General features: G+C 43.8%; 1 protein-coding gene across 2 annotated transcripts in view; it reads left to right on the top strand.

Annotated features, from left to right (window-relative positions):
• The window catches only part of LOC118389758 (sarcoplasmic/endoplasmic reticulum calcium ATPase 1-like), a 118458-nt gene that overhangs the window by 17149 nt on the left and 86809 nt on the right, over window positions 1–14500 (top strand). For both annotated transcript variants that reach the window (XM_052529366.1, XM_052529365.1), the window contains one exon: window positions 14256–14360. In XM_052529366.1, the coding sequence (XP_052385326.1) occupies window positions 14256–14360 (105 nt within the window). The remainder of the gene's footprint in view (window positions 1–14255; window positions 14361–14500) is intronic.

Below are 14500 nucleotides of genomic sequence, written 5' to 3'. Positions count from 1 at the left end.
ATTCTCCTTAGTAACTATTAAACCCAATACCCTGCTGCTCATCACATTCTCCTTAGTAACTATTAAACCCAATACCCTGCTGCTCATCACATTCTCCTTAGTAACTATTAAACCCAATACCCTGCTGCTCATCACATTCTCCTTAGTAACTATTGAAACCAATACCCTGCTGCTCATCACATTCTCCTTAGTAAGTAACTATTAAACCCAATACCCTGCTGCTCATCACATTCTCCTTAGTAAGTAACTATTAAACCCAATACCCTGCTGCTCATCACATTCTCCTTAGTAACTATTGAACCCAATACCTTGCTGCTCATCACATTCTCCTTAGTAAGTAACTATTAAACCCAATACCCTGCTGCTCATCACATTCTCCTTAGTAAGTAACTATTAAACCCAATACCCTGCTGCTCATCACATTCTCCTTAGTAAGTAACTATTGAACCCAATACCTTGCTGCTCATCACATTCTCCTTAGTAAGTAACTATTAAACCCAATACCCTGTTGCTGATCACATTCTCCTTAGTAAGTAACTGTTAAACCCAATACCTTGCTGCTCATCACATTCTCCTTAGTAACTATTGAACCCAATACCCTGCTGCTCATCACATTCTCCTTAGTAACTATTGAACCCAATACCCTGCTGCTCATCACATTCTCCTTAGTAAGTAACTATTGAACCCAATACCCTGCTGCTCATCACATTCTCCTTAGTAACTATTAAACCCAATACCCTGCTGCTCATCACATTCTCCTTAGTAACTATTAAACCCAATACCCTGCTGCTCATCACATTCTCCTTAGTAACTATTAAACCCAATACCCTGCTGCTCATCACATTCTCCTTAGTAACTATTAAACCCAATACCCTGCTGCTCATCACATTCTCCTTAGTAACTATTAAACCCAATACCCTGTTGCTCATCACATTCTCCTTAGTAAGTAACTATTAAACCCAATACCCTGCTGCTCATCACATTCTCCTTAGTAAGTAACTATTAAACCCAATACCCTGTTGCTCATCACATTCTCCTTAGTAACTATTAAACCCAATACCTTGCTGCTCATCACATTCTCCTTAGTAACTATTGAACCCAATACCCTGCTGCTCATCACATTCTCCTTAGTAACTATTGAACCCAATACCCTGCTGCTCATCACATTCTCCTTTGTTAACTTCTCTCCACTCATTCATATGAGTCCTATGTTTTGGCCTTTTTCTACAGTGTCTTGAAAGATTTACGTCTATCTTTGCAGCTTAGCTCACTAGTGACAACCAGGCTTCTCTGCCCTGACAGTGGACAGAATGTGTCTGTAATACTCTGCCCTGACAGTGGACAGAATGTGTCTGTAATACTCTGCCCTGACAGTGAACAGAATGTGTCTGTAATACCCTGCCCTGACAGTGGACAGAATGTGTCTGTAATACCCTGCCCTGACAGTGGACAGAATGTGTCTGTAATACTCTGCCCTGACAGTGGACAGAATGTGTCTGTAATACTCTGCCCTGACAGTGGACAGAATGTGTCTGTAATACCCTGCCCTGACAGTGGACAGAATGTGTCTGTAATACCCTGCCCTGACAGTGGACAGAATGTGTCTGTAGTACTCTGCCCTGACAGTGGACAGAATGTGTCTGTAGTACCCTGCCCTGACAGTGGACAGAATGTGTCTGTAATACTCTGCCCTGACAGTGGACAGAATGTGTCTGTAATACTCTGCCCTGACAGTGGACAGAATGTGTCTGTAATACTCTGCCCTGACAGTGGACAGAATGTGTCTGTAATACACTGCCCTGACAGTGGACAGAATGTGTCTGTAATACTCTGCCCTGACAGTGGACAGAATGTGTCTGTAATACCCTGCCCTGACAGTGGACAGAATGTGTCTGTAGTACCCTGCCCTGACAGTGGACAGAATGTGTCTGTAGTACCCTGCCCTGACAGTGGACAGAATGTGTCTGTAATACTCTGCCCTGACAGTGGACAGAATGTGTCTGTAATACTCTGCCCTGACAGTGGACAGAATGTGTCTGTAGTACTCTGCCCTGACAGTGGACAGAATGTGTCTGTAATACTCTGCCCTGACAGTGGACAGAATGTGTCTGTAATACCCTGCCCTGACAGTGGACAGAATGTGTCTGTAATACTCTGCCCTGACAGTGGACAGAATGTGTCTGTAATACTCTGCCCTGACAGTGGACAGAATGTGTCTGTAATACTCTGCCCTGACAGTGGACAGAATGTGTCTGTAATACTCTGCCCTGACAGTGAACAGAATGTGTCTGTAATACTCTGCCCTGACAGTGAACAGAATGTGTCTGTAATACTCTGCCCTGACAGTGAACAGAATGTGTCTGTAATACTCTGCCCTGACAGTGGACAGAATGTGTCTGTAATACCCTGCCCTGACAGTGAACAGAATGTGTCTGTAATACCCTGCCCTGACAGTGGACAGAATGTGTCTGTAATACCCTGCCCTGACAGTGGACAGAATGTGTCTGTAATACCCTGCCCTGACAGTGAACAGAATGTGTCTGTAATACTCTGCCCTGACAGTGAACAGAATGTGTCTGTAGTACTCTGCCCTGACAGTGGACAGAATGTGTCTGTAATACTCTGCCCTGACAGTGGACAGAATGTGTCTGTAATACCCTGCCCTGACAGTGGACAGAATGTGTCTGTAATACCCTGCCCTGACAGTGGACAGAATGTGTCTGTAATACTCTGCCCTGACAGTGGACAGAATGTGTCTGTAATACTCTGCCCTGACAGTGGACAGAATGTGTCTGTAATACTCTGCCCTGACAGTGGACAGAATGTGTCTGTAATACCCTGCCCTGACAGTGGACAGAATGTGTCTGTAATACTCTGCCCTGACAGTGGACAGAATGTGTCTGTAATACTCTGCCCTGACAGTGGACAGAATGTGTCTGTAATACTCTGCCCTGACAGTGGACAGAATGTGTCTGTAATACTCTGCCCTGACAGTGGACAGAATGTGTCTGTAATACTCTGCCCTGACAGTGGACAGAATGTGTCTGTAATACTCTTCCCTGACAGTGAACAGAATGTGTCTGTAATACTCTGCCCTGACAGTGGACAGAATGTGTCTGTAATACCCTGTCTGCAGGCATTGCGTTGCATACCACCTCCATTGCGTTGCATACCACCTCCATATTTCCAATAATACTGGCCTGCCGATGATGGAAGGTTCGGACCCTTGACTCCCTAGATTTTCCACTCAAAGCATTTCTCTTTACTTCAGTATTTCCAATACTCTGACGCATACAATTCCTTAAATAGTGACCCTGTTTTTGGGCCAGGTGGTAGGGTGGAGTATGTGGCACGGCCAGGGGCACCCTGTCTGGATAATGATTGTATTTCCATCTATTACAGGGCTATTCTGGGCAGTGGAAAATAAGTATTAAAATGTATACGATACAAATATATCTACACTAATTGCCTTTGTGTTGATCCTGGTGTTTCTTTTTTCTTTTTTTAAATTTTACCCCTTTTTCTCCCCAATTTCATGGTATCCAATTGTTGTAGTAGCTACAACTCCCGTACGGGCTCGGGAGAGACAAAGGCTGAAAGTCAACCAAGCCGCACTGCTTCTTAACACAGTGCGCATCCAACCCGGAAGCCAGCCGCACCAATGTGCCGGAGGAAACACCGTGCACCTGGCCACCTTGGCTAGCGTACACTGTGCCCAGCCCGCCACAGGAGTCGCTGGTGAGACAAGGACACCCCAACCGACCAAGCCCTCCCTAAACCGGGCGACGCTAGGCCAATTGTGCGTCGCAGAGCCTGGGCGCGAACCCAGGGACTCTGATGGCACAGCTGGCGCTGCAGTACAGCGCCATTAACCACTGCACCACCCGGGAGGCCTATCCTGGTGTTTCTAAGTGGGAGGCTGTTTGTTTTTCCTAATGTAAATTAGGCTGCCCGTACTTGTAATTTAAATGTGTTAGCACTGTAACAAGACCCTGTTTTATTCCACTGATTTAAAGCTCCCACATCCTTTACTATACACCAAGCAGACTGAGCTACTTAGGCTGGTTTAACATCCTGCACATCCTTTACTATACACCAAGCAGACTAAGCTACCTAGGCTGGTTTAACCTCGCGCACATCCTTTACTATACACCAAGCAGACTGAGCTACCGAGGCTGGTTTAACCTCCTGCACATCCTTTACTATACACCAAGCAGACTGAGCTACCTAGGCTGGTTTAACCTCCTGCACATCCTTTACTATACACCAAGCAGACTGAGCTACCTAGGCTGGTTTAACCTCCTGCACATCCTTTACTATACACCAAGCAGACTGAGCTACCGAGGCTGGTTTAACCTCCTGCACATCCTTTACTATACACCAAGCAAACTGAGCTACCTAGGCTGGTTTAACCTCCTGCACATCCTTTACTATACACCAAGCAGACTGAGCTACCAAGGCTGGTTTAACCTCCTGCACATCCTTTACTATACACCAAGCAGACTGAGCTACCGAGGCTGGTTTAACCTCCTGCACATCCTTTACTATACACCAAGCAGACTGATATACCTAGGCTGGTTTAACCTCCTGCACATCCTTTACTATACACCAAGCAGACTGAGCTACCTAGGCTGGTTTAACCTCCTGCACATCCTTTACTATACACCAAGCAGACTGAGATACCTAGGCTGGTTTAACCTCCTGCACATCCTTTACTATACACCAAGCAGCCTGAGCTACCGAGGCTGGTTTAACCTCCTGCACATCCTTTACTATACACCAAGCAGACTGAGCTACCGAGGCTGGTTTAACCTCCTGCACATCCTTTACTATACACCAAGCAGACTGAGCTACCGAGGCTGGTTTAACCTCCTGCATATCCTTTACTATACACCAAGCAGACTGAGCTACCGAGGCTGGTTTAACCTCCTGCACATCCTTTACTATACACCAAGCAGACTGAGCTACCTAGGCTGGTTTAACCTCCTGCACATCCTTTACTATACACCAAGCAGACTGAGCTACCGAGGCTGGTTTAACCTCCTGCACATCCTTTACTATACACCAAGCAAACTGAGCTACCTAGGCTGGTTTAACCTCCTGCACATCCTTTACTATACACCAAGCAGACTGAGCTACCAAGGCTGGTTAAACCTCCTGCACATCCTTTACTATACACCAAGCAGACTGAGCTACCGAGGCTGGTTTAACCTCCTGCATATCCTTTACTATACACCAAGCAGACTGAGCTACCGAGGCTGGTTTAACCTCCTGCATATCCTTTACTATACACCAAGCAGACTGAGCTACCGAGGCTGGTTTAACCTCCTGCACATCCTTTACTATACACCAAGCAGACTGAGCTACCTAGGCTGGTTTAACCTCCTGCACATCCTTTACTATACACCAAGCAGACTGAGCTACCGAGGCTGGTTTAACCTCCTGCACATCCTTTACTATACACCAAGCAAACTGAGCTACCTAGGCTGGTTTAACCTCCTGCACATCCTTTACTATACACCAAGCAGACTGAGCTACCAAGGCTGGTTTAACCTCCTGCACATCCTTTACTATACACCAAGCAGACTGAGCTACCTAGGCTGGTTTAACCTCCTGCATATCCTTTACTATACACCAAGCAGACTGAGCTACCTAGGCTGGTTTAACCTCCTGCACATCCTTTACTATACACCAAGCAGACTGAGCTACCTAGGCTGGTTTAACCTCCTGCACATCATTTACTATACACCAAGCAGACTGAGCTACCTAGGCTGGTTTAACCTCGCGCACATCCTTTACTATACACCAAGCAGACTGAGCTACCGAGGCTGGTTTAACCTCCTGCACATCCTTTACTATACACCAAGCAGACTGATATACCTAGGCTGGTTTAACCTCCTGCACATCCTTTACTATACACCAAGCAGACTGAGCTACCTAGGCTGGTTTAACCTCCTGCACATCCTTTACTATACACCAAGCAGACTGAGATACCTAGGCTGGTTTAACCTCATGCACATCCTTTACTATACACCAAGCAGCCTGAGCTACCGAGGCTGGTTTAACCTCCTGCACATCCTTTACTATACACCAAGCAGACTGAGCTACCGAGGCTGGTTTAACCTCCTGCACATCCTTTACTATACACCAAGCAGACTGAGCTACCGAGGCTGGTTTAACCTCCTGCACATCCTTTACTATACACCAAGCAGACTGAGCTACCTAGGCTGGTTTAACCTCCTGCACATCCTTTACTATACACCAAGCAGGCTGAGCTACCGAGGCTGGTTTAACCTCCTGCACATCCTTTACTATAAACCAAGCAGACTGAGCTACCGAGGCTGGTTTAACCTCCTGCATATCCTTTACTATACACCAAGCAGACTGAGCTACCGAGGCTGGTTTAACCTCCTGCACATCCTTTACTATACACCAAGCAGACTGAGCTACCTAGGCTGGTTTAACCTCCTGCACATCCTTTACTATACACCAAGCAGACTGAGCTACCTAGGCTGGTTTAACCTCCTGCACATCCTTTACTATACACCAAGCAGACTGAGCTACCAAGGCTGGTTTAACCTCCTGCACATCCTTTACTATACACCAAGCAGACTGAGCTACCTAGGCTGGTTTAACCTCCTGCATATCCTTTACTATACACCAAGCAGACTGAGCTACCTAGGCTGGTTTAACCTCCTGCACATCCTTTACTATACACCAAGCAGACTGAGCTACCTAGGCTGGTTTAACCTCCTGCACATCATTTACTATACACCAAGCAGACTGAGCTACCTAGGCTGGTTTAACCTCCTGCACATCCTTTACTATACACCAAGCAGACTGAGCTACCGAGGCTGGTTTAACCTCCTGCACATCCTTTACTATACACCAAGCAGACTGATATACCTAGGCTGGTTTAACCTCCTGCACATCCTTTACTATACACCAAGCAGACTGAGCTACCTAGGCTGGTTTAACCTCCTGCACATCCTTTACTATACACCAAGCAGACTGAGATACCTAGGCTGGTTTAACCTCCTGCACATCCTTTACTATACACCAAGCAGCCTGAGCTACCGAGGCTGGTTTAACCTCCTGCACATCCTTTACTATACACCAAGCAGACTGAGCTACCGAGGCTGGTTTAACCTCCTGCACATCCTTTACTATACACCAAGCAGACTGAGCTACCGAGGCTGGTTTAACCTCCTGCACATCCTTTACTATACACCAAGCAGACTGAGCTACCGAGGCTGGTTTAACCTCCTGCACATCCTTTACTATACACCAAGCAGACTGAGCTACCTAGGCTGGTTTAACCTCCTGCACATCCTTTACTATACACCAAGCAGACTGAGCTACCGAGGCTGGTTTAACCTCCTGCACATCCTTTACTATACACCAAGCAAACTGAGCTACCTAGGCTGGTTTAACCTCCTGCACATCCTTTACTATACACCAAGCAGACTGAGCTACCAAGGCTGGTTTAACCTCCTGCACATCCTTTACTATACACCAAGCAGACTGAGCTACCTAGGCTGGTTTAACCTCCTGCACATCCTTTACTATACACCAAGCAGGCTGAGCTACCGAGGCTGGTTTAACCTCCTGCACATCCTTTACTATACACCAAGCAGACTGAGCTACCGAGGCTGGTTTAACCTCCTGCATATCCTTTACTATACACCAAGCAGACTGAGCTACCGAGGCTGGTTTAACCTCCTGCACATCCTTTACTATACACCAAGCAGACTGAGCTACCTAGGCTGGTTTAACCTCCTGCACATCCTTTACTATACACCAAGCAGACTGAGCTACCTAGGCTGGTTTAACCTCCTGCACATCCTTTACTATACACCAAGCAGACTGAGCTACCTAGGCTGGTTTAACCTCCTGCACATCCTTTACTATACACCAAGCAGACTGAGCTACCTAGGCTGGTTTAACCTCCTGCACATCCTTTACTATACACCAAGCAGACTGAGCTACCTAGGCTGGTTTAACCTCCTGCACATCCTTTGAGACTTGATGCTGATGTATTCCTTATGGGTCAGTCGGTGCTACTGTGCATTGGTGCTCCCGAGTGGCGCAGTGGTCTAAGACACTGCATCTCAGTGCTTGAGGCGTCACTACAGTCATGATTGTGAGTTCCATAGGGTGGTGCACAATTGGCCCAGCGTTGTCCGGGTTTGGCCTGTGTAGGAAGTCATTGTAAATAATAATTTGTTCTTGACTTGACTTGCCGTGTTAAATAAAGGTAAAATAAAAAAAGTGACATCAAATGGATTTAGTTCGTTAAATAAACACTTTTTATTATTTTTATTAAAACAATTCAGTTTTAGTGACCAACGTTGCTGCTTTAATGAATTACAGCAACATGTGGTCAGCCTACTGATGCTGGAAGAGGTGGCGAAAGTGACCTTTCAGAAGTATCCGAAAGAAAGGCAATCCTAACCTATAAGGGCCAAACCTCAATGGGGGAATTACTCATTTGTGTGCCTATTTGAATAATATGTAAATGAAGACATTGAGCTGCTCTGACTCTGCATGACATGAGAATAGAGCCTTGTAACCAGGCAACAAGAGAGGAACACAGGACAAAGCTGTTGTTTTTAAAGCGGTCTCCGATATAATCATTACACATGACTATTTATGGATGGAAGTCGTAGAGGAGAAGGAATGCTCAGGTCTACCACTACAGCCTCTTAACTGTTACTGGACACAATGCTTACTGTCATTTATCATATTGTAGGCAACTTTTTAAAACTATTTTAATTCGATCATCTTCTTACTAAGATTTGTTGTGTAGTTGAGACAACTTGATCACTCCCATCCATCTATGAGAATAGGGGTTATAGACTGGGCAATACCAAGTCAGGCTGACCCATGACCCCAACCGATGACAACTGGCAACATCGATCACCTGAAACAACAATGAATACACTTCCTAATTATGAAATAAACACTTCCTCCATTTTATTCTGAGGAAGGAGGAAAGGTTGGCTTCCTTTATTTCATTCCCCACAGCATTATGTGAGAGAGGGAGTATAGGTCAAGGTTTTGGTTTGTGCAGGAAGGGAGTGAAAAAGTCAAGTGGCCATTGAATTGGGCCCTGATGCTTTGCTTGTTGTCGTGCTGGTCTTCGTAAACATTATTTTAATACGTTTTTTAATTATTTATTTTTTATTTTTCCCTTCCATTTGTTCAAGCTGTGTTTTGGTTTTAACGTGATGTTGGAACTGTGGCCATTCAGTCCCAATAAGCCATCTGTCTGGAAGTGAAGCGTAACTCCTGTCTCCTCTCAAGGGTCTCCAACCTTTTCTAGCATGAGAACAACTTTTTAAAAGAAATGTTGTGAGCTACTCTCTTTTTATAGCTTTCAAAAAGGCACATTCTCTTCTCTGCAACTCTTCCCCAGGTCCTTCGTGCACTACTTTCTCTTGTACACTTTGTATTCTGTCAATATGCCTGGTAAAATAATGTTTCATAAAAACTCTGAGGGGGGGAGGGACCCTACAAAATACATTTTGTTTCCCAAATTCTGTTTGAGATATTCCTGGGTTTCACATATTACAATTACAATTGTGAAAATTACAATTACAATTGTGAAAATTGCAATGACAATTGTTCATGGAGAAACAACGAAATTGGATGTTCTGAGTCGATGTCAATGTTTAAATCGTATCAGAAAGACATATATTTTTTAGGGGGGGGGTCTGTAAGAAAGCATTTAAAATATATTTAAATAATATATAATATATATTTTTGTGTAATTCCCCTTTAATTGCACAGCTAATGTGTCAGTCTAGCGATTGTGCTGTACTTCTACTGCTAACTTCATGGCAAAGTCAGCAAATAATAGATACACTTACTCATGATATACTTCTGCCAGGTAAGCCTACTTTGCAGTAAACATTTAATTGAGACGCTTTTGAAGAAAGTATTTCTATCAACCCAACATCGACTGGCCTCTGTCAACATCGACTGGCCTCTGTCAACATCGACTGGCCTCTGTCAACATCGACTGGCCTCTGTCAACATCGACTGGCCTCTGTCAACATCGACTGGCCTCTGTCAACATCGACTGGCCTCTGTCAACATCGACTGGCCTCTGTCAACATCGACTGGCCTCTGTCAACATCGACTGGCCTCTGTCAACATCGACTGGCCTCTAGTGATGTGCATTATTGTCTGTGAGCCGGACCATTTGGCGACGTTCACCTGAAAGAGACGTTCATTTGGCTCCCAAATTGCTCTTCGTTCAGTAATGCCTTAGAAATTGACCTAAAACCGTGACGATATTATACGTCTCATTTTAAATCCTAAAACATTGCAAACCATTATGTCAGATCGTGAAATGTTGAAAACATTTTGAACTGATCAAATTATTACATGACCTGCCTTTTTTTAATGAAGATCAAATGTAATACACTGGAGAAAAAATGAGCATGGACCAGAATGAGGCCCCCTCCTCACTATACATTGTTCCTGCGCTGTGGTATTGCCATCTTCATAGGAAAAAAAATGTGTCTGGAGCTCAACAAGCTATAGTAAAAGTATGCAAATCAGGTTGACTAGATAATAGCTGGGAACTTGCAGCGTCTGATACCTGTGAGATTTATTTTATGATGGTTTGCAGTGGAACATGTGAAAATTCCATGTACTTTCAGAATTGTTTGGCGAGCTACTCATAGGTGATCTGGTAGCTACTCATAGGTGGTCTGGTAGCTACTCATAGGTGGTCTGGTAACTAATCATAGGTGGTCTGGTAACTAATCATAGGTGGTCTGGTAGCTACTCATAGGTGGTCTGCGAGCTACTGGTAGCTCGCGATCGACCTGTTGGAAATCCCTGCTCTAATTCCCGTCTGCTAAAACTAAGAACACTCGCTAATTGTCAGAAATACCACGGAAGTGTGTGTCAGTCACAAGTACAGAGTAGCTAGCCAGGTGCCGGAAACACCCATGGGTTAGAATGTCTTGCCGAAGGAGCTCGATTTTGGTGGTCCCCGGTACATTGTAACGCCTTCACTTCATCTGAAATATACAGCAAAATTATGGAATATTTTATCAAGTTTACCTCTGAAATTTTTGTTTTTGTGGTATTGTGCAGAAAGATATTACTTTGCAACTAAAATTACTGAGCATGTATGAATTGAGTGTATTGTTTTGGATATGGTGGGGCCTACGGGTGGGCAATTCCAGTCCTCGAGGGCCTGATTGGTGTCACAGTTTTGCCCCAGCTAACACATCTTTGGTTTAGAATGCAATTTGATTAATCAGCTGTGTTTTTTTTAGGGATGGAGAAATTGTGACAACAATCAGGCCCTCGAGGGCTGGAGTTGCCCACCCCTAGGCCTATGTGATTAGGACTATTTTCAATAGCAATGCAACGTTGCAGAGTACACAGGTTCAGCTTTCCCAACTTTGGTCCCGCCCTGGTTTACTCTTCCCTCGGGTTTCGCTTTCCTCCGTCGAAAAATGAATCGGACCTCGTTTCATCACCTCCAACATGCTAGATGGATTTCTTCTGAAAGTTGTAGACGCACTGCACACACACACACAGACGGGCATTCTCACTGCTTCTTCAGAAAGTTGCAGGAAATACGAAATAACTAACTACGTTAAAAAGTCATACTGGTATTAAAAAAAAAAACATTCACCACAGCTGTGATGGAAACAGGACGTTTCGGTAGAATTTTATAAATGTTGACAGATAATTTAATTCGGCATGGTGAGTTTAAAAAAATATATATTTCTTCTTATTATTATTATTTTTTTGGTCTGCAAAATTAATTATGTAAAAATGGTGGTGAAAACGCCGTTATGCAAATATTTATTATAATAAACATCGTATCTAAGTAAACTTGGAATCACACGATAATATGTGGTGTGGTCCTCCCACTACGACTTGGGAAAGCATGCAGTTTATTAGGCTACAGATGAAATAAGTTATGAACTTCACAGGGTGGTGAATGTGCACGGTGATGGACTTAACGCCCCTTTCCAATAAATATCCACGGTCATGTTCTGGTGACATGATGATTGATGCTTGACTGCCGTTTTGAGAAATAAAATTATTCTCACTCTTATTCATGAATAATCTCATGTAGACTAGCCTACCCTCACAGGCTACCTGCATTGAATCTGTGAGCAGTTGGCTAGAGCTCAGGTGTCAAGACCAGAGGAGGCACATTGATATTTAACGTTTTTTTGTGAAAAAACTATTAGTAGAGTTGATAATGTGATGGAAACGCATTGACCTTTTTTAGATTTTTATTCAGTGCTCAAACTTAAATGGAAAGGTACATTTTGTGTGCACTACGTCATCACACTGATTTCTATCTGTAACAAGTCAGTTTGGTGGAAAAATGTGCATTAAAATCTGTCGCCAATTGGATGGAAATCTACCTACTGATGCGTTCTGTTCATGTCTTATGATATACTTGAGCAATACATTTAGGTGATTCAATAAATGTTTTAATATTTATTTATTATTTATTTATAATTTGAACTCCATTGTAACGGCTGTTGGGAGAAGAAGGTGAGGACCAAGGTGCAGCGTGGTACGCGTTCATCTTTTTTATTCGAACTGAACACTGAATAACAAAGAGAACAACCGAAACAGTTCTGTCTGGTGCAGACACAAAAACAGAAAGCAACTACCCACAAAAACCCAGTGGGAAAAGGCTCCCTAAGTACGGTTCTCAGAGACAACGATAGACAGCTGCCTCTGATTGAGAACCACACCTGGCCAAACAACAAAGAAATATAAAACAAAGAAAATGAACATAGAATGCCCACCCTAGTCACACCCTGGCTTAACCAAAATAGAGAATAAAAGCCTCTATGGCCAGACGTGACATCCATTTTAGTGTCTGGATTCGGTGAGGGCCCAAATGATCAAACTTTGACTAGAATGAGGCTCTCCACTACCTGTTCCTGCAGTAATGATTCTTATCAAATATTTTCATAATTTATTGGTAGATAATTGGCAAAAAAGCCAAAGGTCTACCAGTAGTCTATGCAAATTAGGGAGCCAAATGAAGGGCTCTCACTGATGCGATTCGGTTACACTGACTGACGAGGTGAGTTACTCACCGTCTGGCAAGCCCCGACATCCTAGGGAAGGAATACCTAGAAAATCCTTTGGTTTATTTGTCCCGATGCCCATGGTCATATAACAATGTTGCATGACTTATGATTGATTTGACTTCATTCAGTCACTTCAAACACATTTTATAAACTTGCTGTTCAGTTGTCAATTAAAGCATAGTAAATAGCCTACTGTGAAATTTGACTGCAACCAACCGCAGCGCACACATGTTGTATCGACCAAATTGTGCCGACAGATGGCCATAACAAAGAGGTTCCCTGTCATCGCTGGCTTTGTGACTGACGGGCGCCTATCCTATCAATAGATCGCTAGAAGATGCATATCATTAATTCTAGTGGGAGAGAGCTCGATGGACTAGCGAATTGATACTTTTACATGAAAAGTAGTTGTGTTTTTAAATACATTTAAAAAATAATAATATATATATATATATACACAGTGGGGCAAGAAAATATTTAGTCAGTCACCAATTGCCAAAATACCAGCAACAGTGTGTGTGAACCTTGTGAAGACCCACAGAAAACGTTTGACCTCTGTCATTGCCAACAAAGGGTATATAACAAAGTATTGAGATACATTTTTGTTATTGACCAAATACTTATTTTCCACCATAATTTGCAAATAAATTCATTATAAATCCTACAATGTGATTTTCTGGATTTTTTTTCTCATTTTGTCTGTCATAGTTGAAGTGTACCTATGATGGAAATTACAGGCCTCTCTCATCTTTTTAAGTGGGAGAACTTGCACAATTGGTGGCTGACCAAATACTTTTTTGCCCCACTGTATTTCTTTTAGATGAAGTGGAAGAAGTAGCCGGCTGAAAATTTGTCTGTAACCGGCCGATTAGCCGACAGACGGCGCTAATGGAAAACAGTGTCAACTGGCTAGCTAGGCTGAATGAAAGGAAAGGACAGATCAGAACAAGTTGCTCTCCTTCAATATTCTCTACACAGAGTGGAGTGAAGGGTAGATTTGCGGGACCCAAACGGTCGTGAATGATGAGATATCGACCGGGGCTTGAGCCGCTGATCTGCTCCGATCCTCTTCACTGCTCAATACTCACTGCGGAGAAGAAAACACTTTTACTAGAATCTGTTATATTATCTCTGTATTATGTGCCCCCCGTCCCCCTCCAGGTGCTAGCTCTGTTTGAGGAGGGGGAGGAGACCATCACAGCCTTCGTGGAACCTATCGTCATCCTGCTTATCCTCATCGCTAACGCTGTGATCGGAGTCTGGCAGGTGAGTGTCTCTATCTCGTGTGTGTTCACCTGATCATGTGTCAGGAGATGGTGCTGACATGCAGGATATTATATGGTGTGTCACCTTAACGAGTCATCTATACAGAACCATCACTTGTGTTCTGCTTTCGACCTTCATAC

This window comes from Oncorhynchus keta, chromosome 11 (genome assembly GCF_023373465.1).
Source record: "Oncorhynchus keta strain PuntledgeMale-10-30-2019 chromosome 11, Oket_V2, whole genome shotgun sequence".
NCBI lineage: Eukaryota > Metazoa > Chordata > Actinopteri > Salmoniformes > Salmonidae > Oncorhynchus > Oncorhynchus keta.
The sequence above is the reverse complement of the archived record's forward strand: the minus strand, read 5'-3'. Positions and strand labels throughout refer to the sequence as shown.